Source organism: Molothrus ater, chromosome 3, assembly GCF_012460135.2.
Source record: "Molothrus ater isolate BHLD 08-10-18 breed brown headed cowbird chromosome 3, BPBGC_Mater_1.1, whole genome shotgun sequence".
Classification (NCBI taxonomy): Eukaryota; Metazoa; Chordata; class Aves; order Passeriformes; family Icteridae; genus Molothrus; species Molothrus ater.
In genome coordinates this window covers 59,406,063-59,431,481 of record NC_050480.2, presented here as the reverse complement: position 1 = coordinate 59,431,481, position 25,419 = coordinate 59,406,063, and the positions used below count along the sequence as shown (strand labels likewise).

At 37.1% G+C, this 25,419-nt stretch overlaps 2 protein-coding genes across 7 annotated transcripts in view; one reads left to right on the top strand and one right to left on the bottom strand.

The window, feature by feature from the left end:
* The window catches only part of L3MBTL3 (L3MBTL histone methyl-lysine binding protein 3), a 78,634-nt gene extending 53,443 nt beyond the window's left edge, over positions 1-25,191 (top strand). For all 6 annotated transcript variants that reach the window (XM_036404552.2, XM_036404551.2, XM_036404554.2 and 3 more), the window contains exons 16-22: positions 1,872-1,974; positions 9,742-9,888; positions 11,445-11,609; positions 15,181-15,272; positions 19,811-19,974; positions 20,759-20,821; positions 23,312-25,191. In XM_036404552.2, coding sequence (XP_036260445.1) covers positions 1,872-1,974; positions 9,742-9,888; positions 11,445-11,609; positions 15,181-15,272; positions 19,811-19,974; positions 20,759-20,821; positions 23,312-23,455 — 878 coding nt within the window. In that variant the 3' untranslated portion in view covers positions 23,456-25,191. The remainder of the gene's footprint in view (positions 1-1,871; positions 1,975-9,741; positions 9,889-11,444; positions 11,610-15,180; positions 15,273-19,810; positions 19,975-20,758; positions 20,822-23,311) is intronic.
* The window catches only part of SAMD3 (sterile alpha motif domain containing 3), a 51,603-nt gene continuing 37,854 nt past the window's right edge, over positions 11,671-25,419 (bottom strand). The window contains exon 11 of the mRNA XM_036404559.1: positions 11,671-11,750. Coding sequence (XP_036260452.1) covers positions 11,706-11,750 — 45 coding nt within the window. The 3' untranslated portion in view covers positions 11,671-11,705. The remainder of the gene's footprint in view (positions 11,751-25,419) is intronic.

Genomic DNA, 25,419 nt, shown 5'->3' with positions numbered 1-25,419 from the left:
AGGTGGGAGTATAAAATATATAAATTAGGTTTTTTTGAGACATTAAAAGAAACGAGGTACAGGTGCCCAGCATGTCATCTCCTCTAGGTGGTGGCTTAGGAGGCACTGCTCATCCCTTTTAGGATGTAACTGGTAGAAGTAAATTTCTGTTAAGCTACAAAAATTAAAATGGATGATATGACAGGAGAGGAAGTTGACCATCCATTAAATAGGAAAAAAGTAATAATCTACTCAAATACTTATAAAATAGAATGATTACTGAATAAAATATTAATCCAACAATATGACTTTGTTTTATTACTATGTAGAATATTTTAAAAATGTTAATATTACTTACATGTAAGTTAAAAGGCATTTCCAGACTTCTGCAAGGGTTTCATAAGGAGGGAAGAAAATATTTTGCAAGACAGTTTATGCCTCAGTCTGTATGATAGGACTTTCAATGAGGACATCTAGATCCCTGCCTTTCACATTAGAAGCTTTGTGGGAGTGCTGTGCAATGTTAGCAATATTAGTCTAGAGCAGTTCCCAGTATTCATGTATTCATATTGTTTTCAGATGTAATGAAGTCATCATGAAGGATTATGACCTTTCTGATATCAGTTAGGGAATTAAGAGCCAAGTATTGGTGATGATTTTAACATTGTTTCACAGTGATGTGAACAGCAGCTTCTCCTGTAAACATGGACAATCAGTTGTAGCTCTTTTAAATTACATTTTTAGAGAGTTCAAATTTTTTAAGTGAAGAGAGAATAGTTATAGGGAGTTAATTTTTTCAAAATCAGAACATCAGTGAAGCAAGACTCCTCTTTACAGAAACATCTCTATTCAGATAACTCCTCCTCTGAGTCCACTTGCTACATTATAAGCATGATTTCTGTATAAAGGTAGAGAAGGTAAAATTCCCTGTTCTCTCACCAATTACAGTCATTAAAGGCTATACAAGTCTTTGGACTTCAGTGTAGTGATAGTTCTGTAATTTTTGCATAGCTGGAACATTTGGTAAAAAAGGCTTTTAGACTACTCTAATTATACATAATAATTCTCTGTCCTTCATAATCCATCTGTGAAGAAGAATCTTTCATCTGGAAAAATATTTAAATGGACCTTTTCGTGTCTGTATTGTTATCTGTAGGGGGAGATACAAGTTCATGTGCTGTTCAAGAGGAACTGGTGCTAGAGGGGGCCAGTGCATTCCTGCAGAGGCTCAGCAGGTGCTGCCAGTGTCATGTACTGGAGCACGGCTGTCTCTCACTTGCTGTGAAACCGTGCGTTATGTACTATGTTTGCTTGGGCCTCAAAGCTCCTTTTGACATCCTTTGATGTCTCTGCAGGCATCATTGTACAGGTTGATGAAAATCAGGTAGACACATAAATTCAGAGAAGGGGAAAAGTAAAAAAAAATCTGATGGCTTGTTCTTTTTAGTAGTATTTTCAGCCTTCGTTTTTACATCTTTTTTACTGGAAAACTTCAGTTTCAAAATGTGTAAGAACAGTACACATTGCAAACATGTCCCTGTCTTCAGCAACAGGGATAGGGTAGCTTACTTTTTCTGTGCTCTTGAAAAACATCCAGGTTCCAATGTAGATAGAAGAGAAATTCAATGTCATGCAATTCCTCCAAGATTTGTGTTCTTTATATAAATGTAGTTCTGTTGTAGAGATTTACTCACATGGAATAAAATTATTTCTCCAGTGGATTAGGTTGTTTAAATCTCCATCATGTTTTTACAGAATGTATTATTAAAGTATTTCTGTTTACTTATTTCCTCGTGCTTGCTACAATGCACTGGTATTTGTGCATATTTATATAGCTTTTAAATATTAGATAATTTTCTTAAGTCTCATTTGTAATTTCACCTGGCATGCAGGTCCCTTGGAACTGGTGGAAGCTTTAGAGCATGGAGGGTGTCCCACAGCAGGATGTAAGGGAGTTGGACACATTAAAAGAGCAAGACATATCGGCCATCATAGGTATGTTCTGTGAAACTGATTTTATTCTTTCAATTGAGGGATGTGTGCAGATGGTTCTTTTAAATTGTTGCTCATAAGAAAACAGATCCAAGCTGGAAAAAAAAATAGGAAATCTTGTAAACCAAAATATGCAGTTATTTCAGTTGCCATGGTGAGCATGCTGAAATAAACATTAGCAATCTGTAACTTCATTTCACCAGGGTGTGCTAAGATTTGCTGTACATTACTTTTTGTCACAATTGGTAGATTCAGTTACTCTCTATTTTGTTCCTTTGAGGATTCCTCAGCTTGCTGTCCAGTTTGCAAAATATTACAGACAGATATGTATAAAGCAATAACTTTTGAACCTTTTGAAATATGAGGCCACTGATTTTATTATGGCTTGGGTGTTCTTGTTCTGCTTGGTTAGTAAGGGTAAGGATTTGCTTGTTGGCTTGGAGCAGTGCTAGGAGAGGAATTCCGATTGACGTATTCCCGAATGACAACTTGCTGCTTCTATTTAGTGTTTCTAAAGATGCTTTGTTGGACACCTTCTGAAGTAAAATTCAGAAATATGGACATCCCATCCTAGACAGTAGTTGATATTAGCACCAGAGAATGGAATGAAAGGGACAGAGAGGCAATGACCGAGTAAATGGAAAACATTTCTCAAGTTGAAATTTTATTATTTTTAAAATACTTAGTGTGGGGTGAATCCAGACTGTTTCAGTAAGGGATGCACGAGTAATATGGTATGTTAAGTTGAGAATGAAGCTCCATAAATATCATCCTGTTACCTTTTCACAAATTAGAGCTACCAAAAGTTGTCATTTTTCCATTACACAGTCGTAGAATTCTCAAATGTCATATCTCTTTGTTCTTTCTGCTCTCAGATATGGTTAGAGAACTGCTCTTTGGTTATTTATCTATACATCTTTTAAAGTATCTTTTCAAACTACCTTGATCCAAGAGTGAGCTCTGCAGTCTTTTCAAGTTTTTGATGAGATCATTATGTCCTGTTGACTCAAATTATGCTACAAGGTTTTGCTGGCATATCACCATGTGTTAAGGTTCTGACTAATCCCTATCAAAGATACCTGGCTAGCAAAACTCACTGTATTACTACATTTTGATATGCAAAAGGCATCTTCTGCTGCAAGTTCTTCCCTGTCTGCAGCAGAAGCATTGTTTGTGCTGTTAGGAGCAGAAGAGCTCCTGATGCTAGGATGGGATTTATCCCCAGGAAGGGACGTAGCTAGGATTGTTCCAGTGACAGAACTTGTTTCAGTATGAACTGGGAAGGGGTTGCCATGACACAGTATGCCACAGCACTGTCTTTCACACTGTTCTCACCCTATTCCCATTGTCTTTTTCTGTCTGGCCTATTTTCCTTTTAGTTTTTGGTTTGGGGTTTTTTTTTTTTTCTCCCAGTTTTTCTACCTTCCCTTTTCTACTTTCCCTTTATTTCACTCAACAAGTAGGATAACTCCTTAAACAGTCAAGTCAGTCCTTAACACTATTGTAACCTTCTGCATTCCTAGTGTTAGTCCACTGCAAATGTGAACTAAACTAGATTTGCCTAAAAAGCTTCCTGGCTGCTTATCTGAAACCCATTTAACTTCACATTCTAGTAGTTTTGAGCTTTGTGTGATTTATCATTGCATCTAATCTGGGAGACAGTAAATTCCAATTCCTTATCAAGTGCTATCTCAATTACTTAGAATCAGGTGGACATAAATAGCTTTCAGCCCAAAGTTGAAACTTAAAATGAGAAAAAAAAGAAAGTAAATTTGTCTGAAAAGTTTTTCATTTATGATCTCTCTAAATAAACATTGGCAATAAAAACTCTAATGTTTTAGATGGAAGGGATGAGTAAGAGCTATATGTCTATTTACTTTGTGTAGCCTTTGCTTTTATAGCTACCTTTTCCATGCTATTTAAAGGTCGTTATACTTACTCATCCTAAATATTAAGAAAAGAAACAAACTCATGGCATTTCATTGTGCTTCTTTTTTTACTGTAGTCTAAGCAATCCAATTATTTGCACATTAACTGATAGTTCTAGGGTATAAAAATACAGCCAAGGAGATTTTGTTGAACATAAGACAGATGTTTGCTGTTTCATAGCAAATATATTTACCAGTAAGTATCTTATTCACTAGTTATTGATTTGTCCTCTGTGATGATGCTCTAGTTTTGTTCCTGAGTATTTCTGTGGAAAATAATGAGATTTGTTCTCCTCTGGAGCCTACGGACTTGAGGGTCCAGGTTTCCACAAAAATTCTAACATTGTACCACCACTTTTTTCCTGAATTAACCAAGAGATTTTAAAATTTGTACAATTTTCCACATCAGGTAGCATTCCCTTGGCTCTTTTATCTTGGCAACCTTGAAATGTATTTAACCATGCTTATCTTGTTTTTTGTGATGAGGTGCAACACATAAATGCCTGTGTGCAGAAAAGATGATAATTTAAAATGCTAAGTAGTTCTGAAATAATTTTGAGAGCTTGTTCCTTAGGAATCAGATGAAAGCCTCTGTGATTAATTATATAGGAATGCTAAAGCATTTACTTTTTGGAAAAGTTGATGTTATTAAGGACTTGGTATCTATCACCAGTTGATCTAGGGTAATGTGCGGCGCAGCTGAAACAGCCTGACACACAGATTGTTAGCATTATGCAGATCATCTGCATATTTATGCTTGTGAATTGTATACCCTGATGTTTAATGCATGCAGTAATTCTCAAGGTCAAGCAGGAGCGTGAAGAGGTCAGTTGTAAGTAGTTCATTAGAGTTTTGGGTCAATTCTTCATGAGTAAAGATTTTTGCCTGAGACTTCAAACTTCCTGTGCATTATGTGTAAGCTGAAGTGAACTGAAGTGGTATGGTAGAGGCTGTATTGTAGAAGAACACATGTTACATAAACATGGAAACCTCAGGTCAGCAGGAGGTCACATCTTTTTGTTCAGTGGTTTTTGATGCCAGTTTCAAGGTCATTGGCACCAGCCAAATCCATTCTAAAGTACTCTTGATTTCTTGATTCACCTTTAGACTGTTGAAGCAGTTTTCTCCTGAAAAACGAATGCTTTGATGATAAACATGCACTGTAATTTGTGAAAGAGAATAGTTGTATTGATTGTTATGAGACTAGTTAAAATGTTTTCTTAAAGCCTGAAGTAAAGAGATCCCTTAACAAAATCCATCAGGAAAAAAATAAACAAAACCCACATCCTTCAGATGCTGTCAGGATCTTTTCTCTGAAGGTTTCTTGCTAATCATATATTGCTACCAGCTGATGTGATCACCTGGACATAGGCTGCTCTAGACAGTCTGATCCATCCATTAATCCAGTCTGGAGCTCTCATACACCTCTCATAGAGCTTCATCCCTTGGCAGTGCTCAGCAGTAACTTGCACCTGAAAGGCACTGAGGAGCTGGTGTTGGTGACATTTCCAACCAGTACAGCTGAACCAGGAGACCTGTCTGTGGCTTAATACTGGTTTGCAAAATATTCCAAGTGTTCAAAAAGACTAATAATCTAGATTTAATAGTACTTCATATGCAAGTTCTTAGGCCTAACAAGAGTGCTGCCTTACTCTTCTTTAGTTTAAAAGAGAATCCTGGCCTATGTTCTCTTCTGATATTAGGTGTAGAGTATTGCGTCTGGACTCTGTGCTTTAGAAAATTTGCATACTGCTACGAGATAGGAGCATCTTCAAATGTCTGGAGAAGACTAAGGCCCATGCCTGTCAGCAGCCCAGTTTTATCCTCCTACCCTTGAACTTTACAGAAAAGAGATAGGTATGTAACTGCATCTAGAGATAGATCTTGAGTGTGACAGAAGAGCAGTTGCAAATAAACACAGGTGGGGTATGCTACTCAACACTTCTGTTCCATCAGACAGTTCTGGAAAGGGCTAGTAATGCAAAACCTCTGTTGAAGTGAAAATCCCAGGCCTGTAATCAGAATGCTGCATTGCCTTTTTCTCTTCATCTTTCATGATTCAGTAAAAAACAGAAACTTATTTTAATGCTGTTTTTACTTAGCATGTGCAGGACTCTGGAAACAGTGCCTCCCTTTCCTTGGAAAACTGTGTACTGGACACACATATTGCCAGTCAGTCTGCTGCCATTTCAGTGGTGCCCTGCAGACAGCTAATTATTGTGCTGTGCTGATCCTTCAGCATTTGGAGATGGCTGATTACTCTCGTGTGGGGGTGTGTGTGTGTCAGGTGGCATTAATGTGAATGTTTGTTTACTGAGGCAGCTCCAATGATAATTGAGATCCTCATGTTGGACCTGGTTCCAAAGCTGTGGGGCAGTGCCGGGGGCTGTACCTGCCCTGCCAGAAGAATAACAGAGGTTTCACATTGAGTACCTACTGCTTTTGCTTCATGCCATTCATCCTGAGCCTCTGGCAGACATTGGTACCCCCAAACCAAGGACATCTAATCATTATGGAAGCTACCTTCTGAACTTGTGCTGTTTTCAAAATGGTGTGCTAAAGCAAAATGTAAGCTGGAGCAGAAATCCAGGTTTAAGGTGACAGAAGAGTTAAAAATCCTTATTTAATATTAAACAACCTAAACACCAAGACTTCTGAGCCCTTGATATGAGTTGTGTTAAAATCTTACAGTCCTATATAAATCGAATACTTCTATTATGTAGGAATAACAAGATTAATTTTTTTCATTCTTTGTAGTAGACAAGTCAAATTGAGCTGAAGGCTGGAGGCATTGAGATTCAGGAGCATTTACTGATTGATCCAAAGCCATACACAGGTTCATTCATGCTGTGTTTTGTTGTAACCTAGCTAACAGTGGAAACCACATGGGTTCTTTTGTTGCCTCAAGTAACAGTAACATCAAAGGACTATCAAGGTGTTTTTTAAAAATTGTACAGCAACTTGAATGATTAATTACAGAGAAAAAGTCATCTGAATCTAGTGTTCCAAAGCATTGTTAATATTATAACTATTGTTGACTGAAACTGTCATTCAATTTCAGTTTTTCCAGAAAATACTAAAGGAAAAGGTAGTATATAAGCAGAGAAGTTATAATAAAGGACTGAATATTTAGGCTTTTTCTTGGGGTATTTTGTTCGGTTTTTGTTTGTTTTTGTTTTTTTTTTTTTAATTTAAAACCTATTAGTGGTGTTGGTAAACAGAAAACCTGCTGGAGTCTGACAATTATATTGTCAGATTTCATTGGGAGCGTAAGCCTTGCTTAATAATACACAACTGAAGTTAAATACCACATTGGTAGTGTTCAGTGTTTCCTTGTGACAGCCCTTTAACTGCTCAGAAACATTGCTCAAAACACCTCTGTGAGCCTAGGAAGCCAAAAGAAAATTACATGCTTTGCCCTGTAGCAATGGCAGAACTGAGATTAACCAATATATTCATGAATTTCTGAAAACTGTATTTCATCACAGTGGTATGTGTTTGTCACAGCAAGAACTTAAATCACACTAGCATTGGTGCCTTAAAACCTTTTTCTGAGCAGAAGCCTGTATCTTTTATCTTGTATTTCTTTTGAAAGAGAATCATTGTGATAGATGCAGCAGCATAAGTCATCTGGCAGAGGCTAGTCCTAAAACACACAAAACCAGTAGGCTGAGAATAAATGTAAGTAGACATATATAAATAGATTTAAAATAAAATGCCCTATTCTGCTTAAGAGAAAGTAGAAATAAAAGGTGAATATTCCAACTAAATTTCTATTTGTATATTTTGTTCCATGTCTCTAAAAAATTTCATTAACAAAGCATACCCCATACTTCAAGTTTAATGTTTTATAGCCAATTGAGTGGCTGGACTTTATCTGATTTGGATGTGTAAACCAAAAGTTGCTCAGAAGGCAAAAAGATGACTGTTGTGTGCTTCATTGGATCACCTGGGGATATGGCTGCATGTCCCTTTATAGCACTGTACAGACTGTTACATCTGCTTGGAGTAGCCTTAAACAGGGATCTCATCTCATTAGAAAAGCAGAAGCTATTCTTTTTTTTTTCTCCATAATTCAAGTTCAGCATAGCTACTCAAGGATTTTAAAATGATAATATAATATTAAAAAAGGAAAAAGTTGATCCTGTCTTGTTTTCAAATGAGCCAGCTGAAGAAACCAAACATACTGTTGATATCCTGTCTTGATAACCCCAGCAAGGGCTCACTGACTTGGCTTTAAGGAATTTTCTCTTCTTGTGCAAGTGCCAATAGAAATGTAAATTTCCACCAACTTTTTGTTTATCTTGGTGACATCAAAATTAGATTACCAATATTGGTCCAACCCCATTATAGGAGCTGTTACATACTCATTCTGAGCCCATAGCTTTGTTAGTAAGGGAAGAGGAGAGTGTACAGCATATTTTAAATTAAAAGGCCTTTTTCTTTTTTAATGCTGTGCTTTTTAGAAAGAAAACTATTGTGAAACCTGTTGTTTTTCTATTAATTTTTGAAATTTGGAGGTGGCAGGTGGCTGTCAAGGTAGAGTATTTTATATTCGACAGTTCTCTTTGGAAGTCATACATGTAACTATCAGTGAAACAAATGAAACATTGCAGTGATTTATGGAAAGGTGTAGTTACAGTAACTTCTTTCTTGAAAAGAAAATAAGCAAAATTGTAGAACATGGGGTTTTTACCTTTTAAAATTATGGAAGTCATTGTAACAATACAGGTGAGTAGGAAAGCATAATTTCAAAATATAGTTAATGTCATAATGACAGCAGTCAGCTGTCCATATTCAGAGATGAACTTGAACAAAGAAAGCCTCTTACCTGACCGATTGAGTGGGGAGATGCCTGCAGCCAGTCCCATCCCCAGAAACAGAAAAGTGGAAACAAATGAAAGATCCACCTCTCCTGTAATCATGAGCCACAAATGGAGCATCGTATTTAGTACAGTCTGTCCTGTATCTTACATAGTTTTGAAAACTTGAGTGTGATGCTATTCACTGTTGTAACATGTATATACTATTCAGAGTATAGGATATTATCATTGGTGTGTTGAGTATGTGGTCTGGCTGACAACTCAGTTGAACACTGCAGAGCATTCTATTCTACTAAAGAAAAATTCTAGTTCAGTCCCATGTGTTTTGGTTTGTGTTGCTGTTTTTTCCCTTTCCTACTTCTTGTGCAAACACAGGTTTTCTGACTTTGCATGACTTTCACATTTCTTAGAGCAGTATTTAAAAGTCATTGTGTCAATGTTCATTGTCAAATTATTTCCCCAGCAGGAGTGCAGTGAATGCTAAGAAAGACTGTAAAAAATATCAGTCTCTTAATGGAGTATCACAAAATGGCATTTGCAAAGATGGGGCACTCACTGCAGTAAGGGGGTGTGCTCCAGTCCTCATGTTTTGTCCTTGAAATGCAGCTTCTGTGTAGACATTACATAATAGAAATATCCTCCTTCACATAAATAAATAACCACGGTAATATGACTTTATTTGGAGAGACATGGGTATAGTCAAAGGCATTCTGTGTTGTATTGTATAAATACCATTAAAATTATGGGAGTGGGCTAAACATTTATCGAGCAATTTTCCACAATGAACATTGTAATAGAAATTAATACAATTTATGTGACACAAGTTGCTGTCAATAGGAAATGTGAAATTGAGGGTTTCACTCGATGGATTTATTACCATTTTAAAGTACAACTACTTACTGCATTTTTTAAAATCTTCTAAGTTACTGCATCTACTTCCAGGAAAAACCAATGTCATTTTGTTTGAAATCAGTAAAGTGTCTGAGAATAAGGAGTAACTGTTGTTCTTCAACTTCTAGTGCAGTCAGCTGTCCATATTCAGAGATGAACTTGAACAAAGAAAGCCTCTTACCTGACCGATTGAGTGGGGAGATGCCTGCAGCCAGTCCCATCCCCAGAAACAGAAAAGTGGAAACAAATGAAAGATCCACCTCTCCTGTAATCAAGTAATTATGATTGAAGCAATGTCCATGACTAACAGCAGTATTTTATTTCTGTGTTCTCCAATGTGATTTATAACTGTGCAATGACTGAATGATTTCAGAAAGGCCTACCTATTTATCTACATTTTCATTTACAGGGAAGAAAAATGGTTTTTTCAGTGCTTATCAAAAAGGTCATGGAGCTGTCAAAGAGTGATACTGATTTTACTGTCTATGGTTTAACAAGAGTTTGGTTTCATCTTCAGTGTAACTATCTAGACTACTAAGTGGTTAATTGGAATTTAAAATTGAATGCTGACCGGTCGGTTTCCCTTTAGAAAATTATTTCTTTTTGTTCCTTTTGTTTGCTGTCGTGGTGTTATTGATGTGACTGTAAATTAATGTAGCTCTTTGGAGAACAGCCACTATTATGTCTTTACAGTGGGAGTGGGGAATCAAATTACTGGAACTGAGTTTTGCAAGAAAAATGCTGAAGTCTGTAGCTGAAGCTTTTAAATAGGAGCACTGGGAAAAAACAAAGGAGTGTGATACCAAGATGATTATTTTCAGATGATTATTTTATCTCAGAAATTGTGGATATTGATTCCTGTGCTTGTTTTGGGCTATAGGGAAAAATAGAGAATTTAAGAAGGAAAGGAAAGGAAAGGAAAGGAAAGGAAAGGAAAGGAAAGGAAAGGAAAGGAAAGGAAAGGAAAGGAAAGGAAAGGAAAGGAAAGGAAAGGAAAGGAAAGGAAAGGAAAGGAAAGGAAAGGAAAGGAAAGGAAAGGAAAGGAAAGGAAAGGAAAGGAAAGGAAAGGAAAGGAAAGGAGGCTTTCCCTTCTTTTCAAGGATTACATTAATGTAAATGTAAAAGGGTGGATGATGTGAAATGTGAAAATGTGAAGATTTCCAGTTCTCACTGTAATGACCACATATTTTCAATTGATGGTATTTTAAATTGCCTTCTCAAAGACAGTTTCAGCTTCATGCTTTAAAACCCAAAATGTTCTGCTGTCTAAGAGTTCTGCCTGATTTGATTGTTATAAAAGTAGGGTTTTAGAAATCTGAAGTGACTTAATTACTCCCTGGCAGGTAGCCTGCTTAACATTACAGTGAATCCACTGGCACTCTGAGCAAAGTCCTCAGCAGCAGGGACTGTGTCAAGTGCTACTTTTTTCATTGCCAATTAAGAGGCTGCATAGAACACTTTAAAGGCTGCACAGTGATATGTTATAGGAGAGAAGGTATAGGAGGAAAATAATAGCTCAAAGTGTTCTTGTGTAACAAATATTTGAAGTGGATAGCTTGTTATCAGAAGTAATATTAGACAAATTCTGTTCCTGTTTAATTGTCTAATCATTTTACCATTGACTTAATGGAGAAGAGAGTTCTTTATTTTGATTTCTGAAAATGCCATGTATACAATTTTTTTAGTGGCAAGTAAAAAAAGTTCTCTGTATTTCTTAACCAAAAAACTACCTTGGATGTTTTCAGTTCACTTTTTCTGCATGGAGAAAATAAATTAAACAACAGCTTTGCTGCTTCCACTTCTAAAGATTTTGTTAATTTGTTTTAAACAGTGACAGAAAATGCCCCAGCCCTGGTCATGTAGGTATGAAGTCTTCACCTCACAATCGACCATCAGGGAAAACTGTACCAGAAACAACCAAGCTGGAAGATGCAGAAAATAAATCTCCTTGCAAGAAACCCCTGTTATGCAATGTGAAAGAAAAGAAGGCACCTGGGTAACTCTCAGTTCCTTTCAAAGTATTGAGTGTTTGGAGTCAGTTCAAAATGCAACTTACCAGGCAAAGCAGTCCAGTGATTTGTCTGTGGAATTCTTAGAGCAGTGGGGAAGGAGATGGAAGCTCTTCAGCTCTCTTTATCTTAGAAATAGAGGGGAAGGGAGTATCACAAGGTATATAAGAAATAAGAAATACATGTCAGAGGAGAGGAAAAATACAATACAATTATTGGCAATTGAGATTCTTCTTCCTAGGTTTGTGTCCAAATTATTTTATATATACAAATATGCACAAACATGGAAAAATTAAAAGTGATTCTTTAACTTCAGGATCTGGCATGTATTTTTGACAGAAAATGACATGAGAACTTTTTTATACCATAAATATTATTCTCCAGTGCAAGTTTGGAAACTATTTGAAGCTAAAAACAAGGGGATATGTGAGGCAATAGGATTCCCTACATTTTTAATTAGTTACAGTATCACTACATTATTTTATTGACTATTTTCAAACAGAAATAGATGGCATCCTGAAGAAGATGTGTCATTTGTTATATATTTATATGAGCTACATTATTTTGTGTTCATAATATATGAACTGTGTTAGCAATAATAGTGTCTTGAGAGACAGAGACAGGAGAGTTGGTATTTTATGGTAAATAAACCAGCCCACAGTAAAGCTGATGATTGAAATGGAACTGTTTTGTTAAGAGCTGAACTTTGGTGTTCTTTATTGGGTCCCTTCCAACTCAGGATAATAAACAGCATTCACTAGTCATACTCTAGTGAATTTAAACAGTGCAGAAAAGAAGATGGCTTCAAGTGTAATTTTGAAATAACCCGTGTTAAAAAATAGATGTAATTCATAATTTTTATCATACTTACAGTAAATTCAAATTTTTTTTAGAAATATACTTCAGCTTTACAGACTACGTCTTAAAATTAATTGAAGAAAAAAAGTTTTTGTCTTTTTTTTTTGGAGGGTGTTACCTTTAGAAGACTTAAGATAACCAATACTTGTGCTATCTGTTCACTGTGTTGAGTCAGTTTTATTAAGAGAATAAGTCTTGTGCCAGCTTTGAATTACCCAGAGACTTTGCAGCTTGTATTTCAACTGTTTGAATACACTGATGACTGGCTGCATTCTATCGTCTAGCTTTCCTCATTCATTATGTATCTAGCAAAGTCATGGAGGACTTTCAGTTGAATAATCTCCCTTTGAAAAAGACATGAAAAATAATGTTCACAACATTAGGTATATATGAACTGCTGGGGTTATAAAATATTGAACATCTGCTTATTGCAATACCCAGTGGATCTTTTTAGATGTGTATTCAAAGTACACATGCATAATTGAAGACATAGATACACACACTTGTGTGCTCTTTAGTTGCTGAGCTCACAGTGTGGATTTAATTATGTTTGACTTCAGTTCAATTGTGTATACCTTTGTATTCAAAGGTAGTATTTTGTTTCATAGAAGTCTTTCATTGAGGAACCAACCACAAATGATCCCAAACATGAGTTTTATTTTGTTGTGTTAAATCTAGGTACTCAGCTAATCTCTGGTTCCCCTTACTCTTTTTCTTTTCTCTCTCTCTCTCTCTTTTTTTTTTTTTTTTTTTTTTTTTGGTCTCTCTATGCATCAAACAAGTATACTAGAAAATTTTGGTTTGCAAAAATATAATTATGTACGTAAATACTGCAGTGTGTCCCTCTGGAATGTTCCTGAGATTAAAAGTCATGATAAAAATTACATGTCTACAGTATATCCAATTTTAAAGTATCTTCAGAGTAGCAAAAGAATTTCACTGTATCACTGTAATAAAAATTCTATTCTGGAGATCTTTACAGTGAAGGAAGCTGAACACTCAGACTTGGGAATCAAATTAAACTGGCTCTTAAAAAAAATCTATTTGTCTTCCAGCCTCTTACCCAAAACCTTCAATTCATGATACGGTCATATTTAACTAATGAGGTCAAATTTCTGTATGTATGCTGCTATGAAAATTGCCCTTGAGAAAATAGGGAGGTCCTTGTTTCCTCACAGGATTAGGTGATATCTCTTCCTTAGCTGAATTAGAAAATTTTCTGTGTTTGTGGAGTTTGGAAAATGAGTTTTAAGTGAATAAATTTTTCTGAGGAAGATACTGTAGAGAAGTCCTTTGTGGCACAAGAAGTTGTGCCTGCTCTATGCATTCCACTGGTATTGGTTGTCATACTATTATTATTTGTGTCCTGTCATACTAAAAAGGCTGGATTTCCTGATCTGCAGTGTTCATTTGCATTACTAGTGTGATAATTATATTTCTGTTGAAGTCAGTGAACCTGAAGCTCCTACTTGATTTAGTCACAAAAGTTTTCTTGTACATAATATATCAATGGTATTCAACAGTACAAATGTAATCAGTGGAATTAAATAGGTCTGTTTCTTCTATGGATTTGTGTTTTGAGGTTAGCTAATCTTGATGCCTAACAAAGTGTTAGGTGTGCATCTGCTTTTCCTCTGTGATTTTGACATTTGTTAAGGTGTTCTTCTTGACTCCTTCTGTGGTAGATAGTAAAGCATCGGTTCATATAGTAGTGGGATTTCTTGTAGTCTTGGCTCTAAGAATCATTCTGTTTGGTGTCTATTTTTAGAAAATGCTCATTATGTACTTGGTATCTCTGAGTGCTCTGAGTATCTGTGATGGTTTATTAAGAATCGACCAAAGTGTTCTGAAATTCTTAAAAAGCAGAAGCGAGTAGACACATAATGTCATCAAATTCCTATCACTTCACATTTGTAAGAAACCAGGAAGTACCAGGAGGTACATCTGGAAATGCCTTCTGAAGGCAGAGTTTGAAAAGGAACTTCCCAAGGCTGACTTTAAGAGGGGAATGTACACACCCCATACATCCCCACCTTGAGAAATTCTCTTATTTCCACATCTCTTGCCTGATTTTTCTTGACAGGGGGAAGACATTCCTCTCTGCAAATTATTGAGCTGGCAAGCTTAGGGAGCAGCTGGATAAGAAGTAATGCAAAAGCAGATGCAAAGGAATATAAATGTTTTTGGTGATATTTTTGGGATCATTAGCAGCTGCACAACAGGGTGTCAGTAACTGTACTGACAAGGAGTTGATGCCCTGTAGAGATGAATGTTGGGCAGAGGAAAAGGAGTAAGTGTTATTTCAGACAGCTCCTGAAAATGGGCTGCATAACCAGCCAGGCTTTGTAGGACACACGGCTCTATATGTGGGTTTCACTCTTCCCACCTTATGATGTGGACACATCCACTACCTCCATTTGTGTATTTTCCAGTTTCAGTTATTAAGTCAAGTGTGTTGGTATGGTTTACATAATATTAGTTTACACTATTTTTGAGCCTTCTTTGCAAAATTCATGTCAGTAGTCATGCCATTCTGTGTAAGTCAGAAGTAGAATCCTCTTCCTTTCTTTATTTTATAATGATGCAGCATCCTTTGTGTGGGAATCCTGGTGTGTCAATAGTATTGCTAGCAAGAGATTTTATCATGCTTAGTGATTTTTATGATGTACTAATAAAAATTGAACATCTTCTTTTCCTCAGTGGAGTACTACAAACAAAGGATGCCATAAAGCACAAAGAGTGTGAAGATGAGGAGACAGAAAATAAGCTGCTCATTTCAAACGAAATCAAAGGTAAATTGGCAGTTCTTAATTTGTTTCAAATTAAAATCTGTAAAAGTGAAGAAGTGTGATGTCCCTTGAAATTCTCATGAAACTGTATTGCAAATTATTTTCCACATTCACTGTCTGTGTCCAAAAATGTCTTGACAGAAACACTTTCAGCATAATGTCCTGCTTTGGGGCAAATTTGGAAGGAACTTCCAAAGGGATGTTCCTTAAAGGGCAAAATTCAGCAACCCTTCCCCCTACCTGTTCAGGAGATTATCTTGTAACCATCAAAGGTTTTTCCAAGAACTTTATCATAGTTGTAAGGATGAGTGCAAAATGAATAGCAATATAAAAAAATCTCATTTCAATGATGTTTTTCTACTGACTTTTCAAAATAGTTTATTAAACCAGTCTGAATTGTAAAGATATAAGATTCACTTTTTGCCTTGAAAATGTATTGAAAGTTAAAGTACTTACACATTACAGATACAATGCAAAATTAAGGTGTCTTATTTAACCCAGCCTCAGTCTTGTTGAGGGTGATGGCCAGATTGTGGCTCCTCATTAGTGAGACAGGAAAGTTCTCATATAGTCTCCAAAGATTTCTTCCAATGTGGACTTTTCTTCTGTTCAGTGATGCTGAGTGTCTGTATGTAGAACTATAGCAAAACTCTTGGCTGGACAGATGGAAGTAGCTGTTCATTAATAATTTTTATCCTCATTGTTTAGAAAGAATACAGCACAAATCCAGAATATCAGAGTCTTATATTTGCTAATTTTTTCATGTGTAAATCTTAGTACCAGGTTTGTTATTAGAGTGAGTCAGTGCATTGTTGCAGTGCAGCTTTGCTGCAATAATTTTATTAACTGATACAAGGTCAATGCAAGTTATGTATCTTAACTTCCTAATCTTAATTCCTTGTATTTTTAGATTATTTTCTTCAGCAATTTTTTGTACAACAACAGTTTGAAAGCTTTCATCAAAATTTAGTAATTGGCTTGAGTAACTCTTTCTTCAAGAGCTACATGTCTTGCCTTTTAAGTGAGCTCATCTCTGTAAAATGCAGGAAATTCTTTGAGACTGGTAGAGCTTACATAAAGATAAAATTGAGGCAGTGGTTTATTTTTAAATATTTACCTCTTGTATTTTTTTATCTTAAGACATTATTTATCTGCCAGTACTTTTCAGACAGATCTGAGGCACTCTGGTGAGTGTAAAATTTGAGAGATTGCATCTATTGTAGGAGCTGTGAAAAAAACTGTATTAGTGTTTTGAAACATGTAGTTCAGTATTCTAGAGAAAATGAAGCATTAAAAGAAGCAAATCTCTAAAGCAAATAGAAGAGACTTTTTAGTAATCTTAGCTATTTTGTTTCAGCGGGAAGGAAATATGCAGCTTTGATGTTAACTTTTGCATTGTTTGACACAAAAAAATTCAAATAGTTGGGAGCATTTTAAATTGTCTAGTATTGTTCTTTTAATTCTAAGAAAACTGGACTGATTTTGTGACACATTTTGAGTTTGACAAAATTGACACCAACAACCTCTGCTCGCTAGGTTTTTGCATAGTTAGATTTAGGAAAACAGAACATTTTCTTACATTATTGTCTGGAAAAATTTGTCCTTTTTAAACACATAATAATGTTATGTTATTATGTGTTTAAGTAGGATGGCACATTTAAGCTGTAAGAGGAAAATGGATCATTAAGTTCTTGCTATCATGGTCATGGAAATCTCAAGATAAAATAATTGTGCATTTACGAACTGTCGCTGTTGGTACCTGTGCTTTTTGCCCTGGGTTTTTTGGCGTGTCATTTACCTTGTTATTCTTCAGCCTACTTTTGCCATACTCACTTGACCAGTTCCCTACTTGATAACTTTATAAAATGTGTACTGCTGTCTTCCCTTTGTTTGGAGAAAGATTATTTGGAGCTAAAGAACTCCACTGAAATCACTGCCTCTTCATACTAACTTTTTTAGGGGCATAAATCTTGTGCTTAAAAAGCTTATATATCTAGACCCATGCAGGAGGCAGTGAGCAGTGTTAATGGTCTCTCATTAATGCCAGGAAGTATTTGCCACTTACCTTCTATGAAATATAAGTTTATATTTTGTTCTATGGTAACTCATTAGGAAGATAGAGATGAACGCTCAGAGAGAAGGATAACAAGGTGGTGTAAAGTAAGAAAAACGTAAAGGCAGGTGGGCTGATGCTGAAGCAAAATGTCATCAGAAAAGACATGGTTAGGATTTAAAAGTGTGAACTTTGTGCATCTGGCTGCTGTCTTGTGGAGCTGGCAAGCAGATTTTGTTTCTTCACTTCAGTGCTTGAAGAAGCTGTTTGTGGTTCTGTGATGAAACTGGCTGATCTCTGGTTCACCTCAAGTTAATCTTCTAAATGTCCCAGTTGAGACATAACTTGGAATATATCTTATATTTTCTATGGCCCAGAAAGACAGATTGCCTCTCTATGGGAAGCAGAGCATGCAGAGTGAGAAATACTCCAGAGCATTCCCTACTCCAGAGGATAGGGAAAACTTTTAATTGTCTGGTATAAGAGATATAGATTGTAGACAAAGTGGTGTGTTCTGGGCTTCCTGTTACAAGGTTACTCACACTAAATCTAAATTTCCTCTTTTTTTGCTGTTGTGGTTTTATCTGCCACAGGGCTAGGGACTTTTATTTTTAATTTTTTCAATCTAGTTGAGTAAACTGTACTTTACATGGTCCACTGGTGCTCTTTGCCTTACCTGTGAGGCAGATACTACACAGACTGAGAATGCTGCTCACTATGCCTGTACCTATGTGCTGTTGTGTGTATGCATATATTTATATATGTGAATACAGGGTGTGATTTGTGTGGTATTTTCTTCACACAGCATAATAGTCTGCTATTTATTATTTATGTGGCACTATCAATATATTGCATATTTTGTGAATGAAAGGAAAAAATAGCTGAACACTTAACATTTCCAACTCTTGAGAGACCTTGCCTAGAAGGAAAAGATGAGAGGGTAAGGATAGGGAGGGGATTTGAGGAACAGTTAGAAAGATACTATTCTGTAAAATATGCTTTACATTCAGCATAGTTTCTGCCTTTTATATTCCTTTCTCACTGAGATTTTTATTAGTATTAGAGGCTCTAAGGAGCATTTGTAAAACAACAGTGAAGTGTAAAAAGACATTTAGGGAACTCTCTTTGAAGAATGAGAGTATAATGGTAATAAAATATTAAGGAGTCTATTTTAAAAGAAATGAATGGGTGGGCTGACAGTGCTGAATAAATGGCTTAAGAGTCAACTTCAGAATAATAGGCATTAATATGAAATGAGGATAGATCTTGAAAGTAACAAAAAACTAGGCTCGAGGAGCAGAACAAAACAAGCAAATGTGATAACATCCTATGTTAGGTGTATTATACACCAGCCCCACTCACTGTGCTGGCAAAAATCCATAATGGGAATTTGTTGGGTGCAAATGTGTGAAAACTAGAACATTGTGGTTAATAGCAGCTTCTCAAAAGTGAAAGTAGAATGGAACTGCAACAGAAATGAACAATCCAAACGAAAATAGCATAGGGATTTGTGAGTAACTGCATGAACCATGTCATTAAGGAATATTAGGCATTAAGAGTGTACATTGTTGGCTGTTCCTTAAGAAGTGAATCTCAGAGGTTTTCCACAATCAGAGTTGGCAATTGGGAAGTACTTGGGCCTGAGTTCAGAGAGCAGGCATGTTGCTTTTGCATTGCCAATGGATCTAAATGAACAGGGATGTCATATGCAGTTTGACATCATTCAAGGTATGACTCTTCATCTTTCCTGCTGCGCACATCTGCAGCTGCTGTTTTTCTCCAGACAACAGCAGCATGTGTCTGAAGGCAGCCTCCCACCAGTGCATTACCTTTGGGGACAGTGGGATGGGAGATCATTCCCTTCCATTATGGATGAGTGAGATAAAATGCAGCACGGAGGAGTTTAATGTTATTTTCCAAACAAAACATTCAATTAAAGCGTAAGCAGAGAATTTGCAGACTTTTGTGTTTTTTCCTCAGAAGAACTGAAAAACGTTTTGTTGTGGATGAGCCATAAATGTTGTGTGGGCTGGGACTGTATAGCTGATTCACTTGGAATTTTGTAGCAGCACAGTGCTGCTTTTGATTTTCTAACGGCTCAACCCCAAAGTTAAGTTAATTCTTGTATTGCTGTACTACTATTAAATATGAGTGTGATTTATTGTACCAAAATATTTTAAATTGTTTGACCTGTGGTGTGTTATCCTAACAGATCTGATGGCATGGAATTGTGTTGTGTTGAAAGAGACTTCTTCCATGTAGGAGTAGTTATATTTATAGAGAGCCAATATAATGATAGTCATACTAGTGGAAGAACAGTCATGGCACTTCCAATTCTGGTTTGGCATTCATGGCATTTTACTATTCAAGCAAAACTGTACAGCTTGTGTAGGAAGGCCCATGAATAGAAATGAATGTGCTTTTCCCGTGACTGATCTCATCATTGACTGAGGATTTAATTCTTGTTTCTTGTTTCCTGTTGCTGAAGATGTTGAAGAACCCAACACGCAGAGGCTTCTCTCCCAACCAGTTATTGTGTCTTCTAAGTTGCAAATCCCTGGCCTACCCTTGCGCTGGGAACAGCAGAGCAAGCTCCTTCCAAGTGTAGCTGGGATCCCAGCCAGCAAAGTTTCTAAGTGGAGTACAGATGAGGTACGTTCCCCCTATGTCTTCTATCTTATTACCACCGTCCTTGAAGGCTGATTCAGAGCTTTAGATTATCCCCATAGATTAAGAATAATACATGACTGCTCAGAGGATTAGATTCAGCCAAATCTAACGTAAGTGATCCCCAAAATGCTCATCCCGCTGCCATCCAGCCCCAGAAGCAGAAGTATTAATTCATATGTGTATTGATGCAGATAAATATGTGTGTGTGTATATATATATATATAAAAGCATATTCACTGGTGTTTTAAAGAGAAGTGCTAAATGTATGGCCCAGCATATCAAGTGCTCATGGTCTCCACTACCAACATCTAGTCCCCACACAAACATTCTGGAGGAATGGACCCCAGCGTAGGGGTCTGCATGAAGCAAGAAGCTATTCCTGGTGCGTAGTTTGGATGTGGCACACTACTTTGGAGAGTGAGAATATAGTGCAGAGAGGAACTGTATGGATATGGTCAGGCCATAGCACCTGATTTTAAGATTAGAGCCTCTGTTTGGGTATGTAGCAATGCTTGGACAGACACAATCTTGTAATTGCTTTACTTTCACAAGTACCTGTGACTGTTCTCTGCACCTGAGGCAGTTGGATCTCATTTAATCAGAGAACAAAAGAAGCATGACTCTCCGCACTTCCAGAACAAGGTGGAACACCTATTATGAGACTGTAAAAACAATAGATAAAAGACTTTAATGATTGTCATCCTTAAAGACTATTTTGAGAAAACGTGAGTCTAACTAAATCTTTTGTTGTATGCTTTCGTGGCAGGTCTCTGAATTTATACGAAGTTTACCAGGATGTGAAGAACATGGCAAGGTGTTTAAAGATGAGGTGCGTAAAAAAGGACAGAGACAAGAAAGCTTGGTAGAAATACATATAAATTAGTAGGAAGAAGTGTATGGAATCATAGAATCATCAGGGTTAGAAGAGCTCTTTAAAATATTAGGTCTAACCCTCCAACCTAGCACTATCCCTCTAGCCTCTAAACCTTGCCAACCAGCACCAGATCCAGATGCCTCTTAAACTCTTCCAGGGATGGTGACTCCACTGCCTCCTGGGACAACCCATTTCAGTGCCACATTGTTTAAAGTCAGATGCAAATGTATGGAAGATTAGGTTGGTTTTCAGGTCATGAAATAGGAGAAAGTAAAGAGAAAACCAGCCAAGTGTCAGCCAGGTCTTTTTCCAAATTTGTTCCTGCCAATTGAAATTACTTACAAGCTTTGTGATTTACTGTTTTTTCTTGGTCTGGTTGGACAAGATTTATAAGCAAGGATGTTATTTTAGTTCTCCAGGATGCTAGTAAGTAAAACAAAGCAGAACAGTAGTTCGAGATAACCACCCCTTAAAACTCCTTGCATCTTGTTTCATCACATTTAGCTATTGATGCTCTTCCTCCTGATATAGCCAATTTATGAAGGTGATTTAACTCAGCAGCGAGTGAGAAGACCTGAAGGTTCTGATGAGGTTCAAAGGAGCATGTACTCACTTTGTGAGCATGTCAGGCGTGCATTTCTGTCATCTGAGAAGATTGTTTTTCCAAAGTTGTCATTAGGAATGGATAGGGTTTTAGATACATTAGGCCTTATAAACTAGGATGTCTTTTTTTTTTTTTTTTCTGCTCAGAGGTTTGTTATTCCTTAATGTTAATGCTTAGCTTCAAGAAGGCAGTTTGATCACAGATGCCAGAGTGATCAGGTGCTTATCCCAGCCAGACGACCTGAATGGGCAGAGTCAGCCAGCCTTTCAAGTGAAGAATAATTTTGCTGCTTAGACTTGGGAAGGCATCTCCTGAGGAAAATGCATACAGATGGCTCTGCTAATCTCCTGCAACAGAAGCTTTCAGGCTGTGCTGTAGACTGTAATGACTATTACAGCTGCTTATCAAAGGACTGAGAGGCTGCATCTCTGGGCATTTGACACTAGCTCAGATGTTGAGCATTTTAGTATTCAAGCCTGGATTGTTCCCTATGTCACTTAGGGTGTCTCATCAATGAATTTAGAGTTAAAAGCTGGCATATTGCTAATCAAGTCAGCAAACACCAAGTGCCACAGAGATGCTGAATCCTTAACACTTTCATTCTCAGAGGTGTGAGAAAATATTTCCCTTCTCTAAGATTCAGCTTCTCAGGCTTTGTCTGTGACTAGTAAATTAAATGTCTCCCACTGAGGTCAATGAGGTCATTGAGGCATGGACTAGCTGACATCAGTAGGTAGAAGATGCTGGTTCAAACTGCTATATGGAAATGAACCCTCAGCCTGCTTCTGTTAAGATGCTTCAGCTTTTTATTTGGGGGGCCCCAAGTTCACACACTTCAGGTTCTGAGCCCACCAAGTCTGGCTTTATGTATGAAATGAGTAGAAAGTAATTGTGGGTTACCACATGGTGCTGTCCTGACTGCAGTGTTCCTCAACTTAGAGTGCTGGGGTGTCATTTGCAGCATGTCTGATTCAGAAAACTTGTTTCCTAGCCCTACAGGAATTTAGACTGTGTTTATCTCATGTTAGTATCTTTAAGGCTAAGCAGTGCTTCTGTCTAACCACAGTTGCATTTTATGTATAGCTATCCAGCTTACACTGAAAGTTTACCTATAGATACCTAAGTGATCCGAAGCTTACATAGGAAATGTTGGCCCCATTGAAGCCCCTGAAGTGAGGACCTTGGGGGCTCTTCCTGTTGGGATTTAGCACTCCTGCTGAGAGAGTGATTTGCTTACAGGAGAATGTTCATTTGTAAAGTTTAGTAAAATATCAACAATACAAAGAAAAAATATTCTGTGTTTTGAAATGTTCTGTTGTGTCCAAGAGGCAGTTTTATTAGCCTGGCTCCTATTTTCATCTGGGATCAAATTCATTTCAATTTGCTATTTAGTGAGCAGAGAAGTGGTGGCCTGAAGGGGATTCCAGCTCTATACCTGGGAGTGAGATCCAGAAGTTTCTCCCATGGATGCTTGCATACAAGGAATAGCTAAGATGTTTAAAATCATTGCTGTGCTTCAGTATAGTTGAATTACACTTAATTTACCCACTTTGCTTTTCAATAGGTTTTATATTGTCTGTATGAAAATGAGGACCGTTTAGCTAAAAATTAGCCAGACGGTTGTTTTTGAGCAGGAAGAAGATCATCCTGTTCTCTTAGACTAGCTGATCTGTCTAAAGGTTGAAATCAAAGCTCTCCTGAAAGCATTTGAAAGTGCTTGTATTTAGCCAGTCCTTAACTTTGTCTGAAGTTGCTGGGACTTTTCTTTTCATGTTTTCTGAAACTTTTATACTGCTGCACTGTCAGACCTATTAATAGCTTTGTGTGTTTTTCTTTTAAAGCAAATTGATGGAGAAGCATTCCTGCTAATGACCCAATCAGACATAGTGAAAATAATGAGCATTAAACTGGGACCAGCCCTAAAAATCTTTAATTCCATTCTGATGTTCAAAGCTGCAGAGAAAAATTCACACAATGAACTTTGAAGATAATGGAAAATGTGCACGAACCAGCTTTCTCCACTGGAGCTCATGTTTTATTCAAAGCACAAAGACTCACTAGAAGTGTTGAGTAAGGACTCTCAGAAAGGAAGAAACTGAAGTTCAGCACTCGTGGACTATTTATAATCTCCTGGAGCCAGTATACATCTGAATCCTTCTGGGAAGTGTTCAAGCTTTTGAGAAGGTACTGTGTGACAACCGAGTCAGCTGGTCTTATTTACCAAACTAATGGCGCTAGTTCTCCATGGATGGTTAGGATCCCTAACTCTCTGGGGACATCAAGAAAACCTTCCTTAATTATTTATGCTGTATTATATAAGGGAACGTTAATATTTTCTAAGGATTCTTGAATTGTACTTCATGTACCCATTTTACTTTTCAGAAGCTTTTACTTCATTTTATCAAAATAAAAACTGATCAGCCAAAAATTAGGCTACAGGTAGCCAGATGAGACTGTTATGGCTAATGTGTATTTGTGCCATAGTTTGAAAATGAAACACTTAATGTTACATATGTGACACTTTATGCTACAGCATATTACTTTACAGATAATAAAACTGTCTGTTTGCTTGTAACAAAACAAACCTTGTTGAGGTTGAAATTATAATGCTTTTTTGATAACTGAATGTTTTTACTTTTGCACGATTACAAAACTGTTACGTGAGTTTTGCCACCAGCATCTTTCATGTATTTTATCAAAAGACCAGTATAGAGAAGGCTGCAACTGAAAAATAAAGTTTGGCTTTATAGAAGATTTTTGTTTATGCTGCACAATAGAGTCCCAGCCATTTACATGGAGTCTGCTACAGTCCATCAGAACATGGAAGAAAATAGGAGTATTTTGAGGCAAGGAAATTAGCAGAAAAGAAATTACATTCAATTGTGTCTGCACTTCCCAGTCTTCAGCATAGTTACCACAACAATGGAGAAAAACTGTGCTCAAGCTAGGACTGCTACCCTGGTTTCATATTCTACAGAGGTTTGCTTTCCCAGGGGTGGGAGAATTATTTTACTCACCACTTCCTAGCTGAAAACTCTGATTTGTAAATGAATAAGGCATATGGAGAAAGGCAAACCACAGGGAAAAGGATACTTAAATGCTTGTGGTGCACTGGCACATGCTAGGTGTAAAATACATGTAATTCACCAGGTCATTAGCAGGCTGCAGATGTCACCAGCAGGTACTGAGGTAAAGCAACCTCCTTTCTTGGAGGATTATTATAGGGAAAGTCATTGCACGTGGTATTATACATGCAAGATGTAAACCAGATGCACTTTATATGGGAGAAAGCCTAGCAACCTGTATACTGAGGACTGCTCCAGAATTCTTTGCAAGAAGAGAGAGAAGAGTTGAATCAGGTTTTTTGGCAGCCCTCTGTTTAGTGCTGCAGTGGGCAGTTGCTCAGCTGTAGAACTGAGAACAAACAGAACATTCCCATTGCACAGAGCTGGGAGAATGTTACATCTTCCCACAGATTTTGCTAGGCTTTTCTTTGGCTGGAGTTCTTAAGTTTTCACTCTCTGTGTCCCTTCCAGATCATGTAGGTGATTGGTACCTGCCATAATATGAGGTGAAACAGGGTCAGTATTAAGTAAGTTGCATTGCTCTGTTAATTTCCTCCATTATCATTGCATAAATAATATTTTTACATTTTGTTCAATATGTGTACGTTCAAATTGCACTCTTATTGTACTACAATACAAATAAAACCTGAACTGGAGCCTCTGTTACCTTTGTGCGTGCCCAGGACTCCCAGATGAACCCAGCTGCTCCTGATGGGTGTGTGTGGAGTGATTTCTCACTGTAGCTCAGTGCAGCCAGTAGTTTTAAAAGAGCAACTTAGCTACTGCTGTGTGCCCTCTCCCTCAACACTTACTCCCAAAGCTCACATCCCCCTGGCCATTACAATCAGAATGCCATTTGTAGCCCTGGACTTTGTCACCACCAG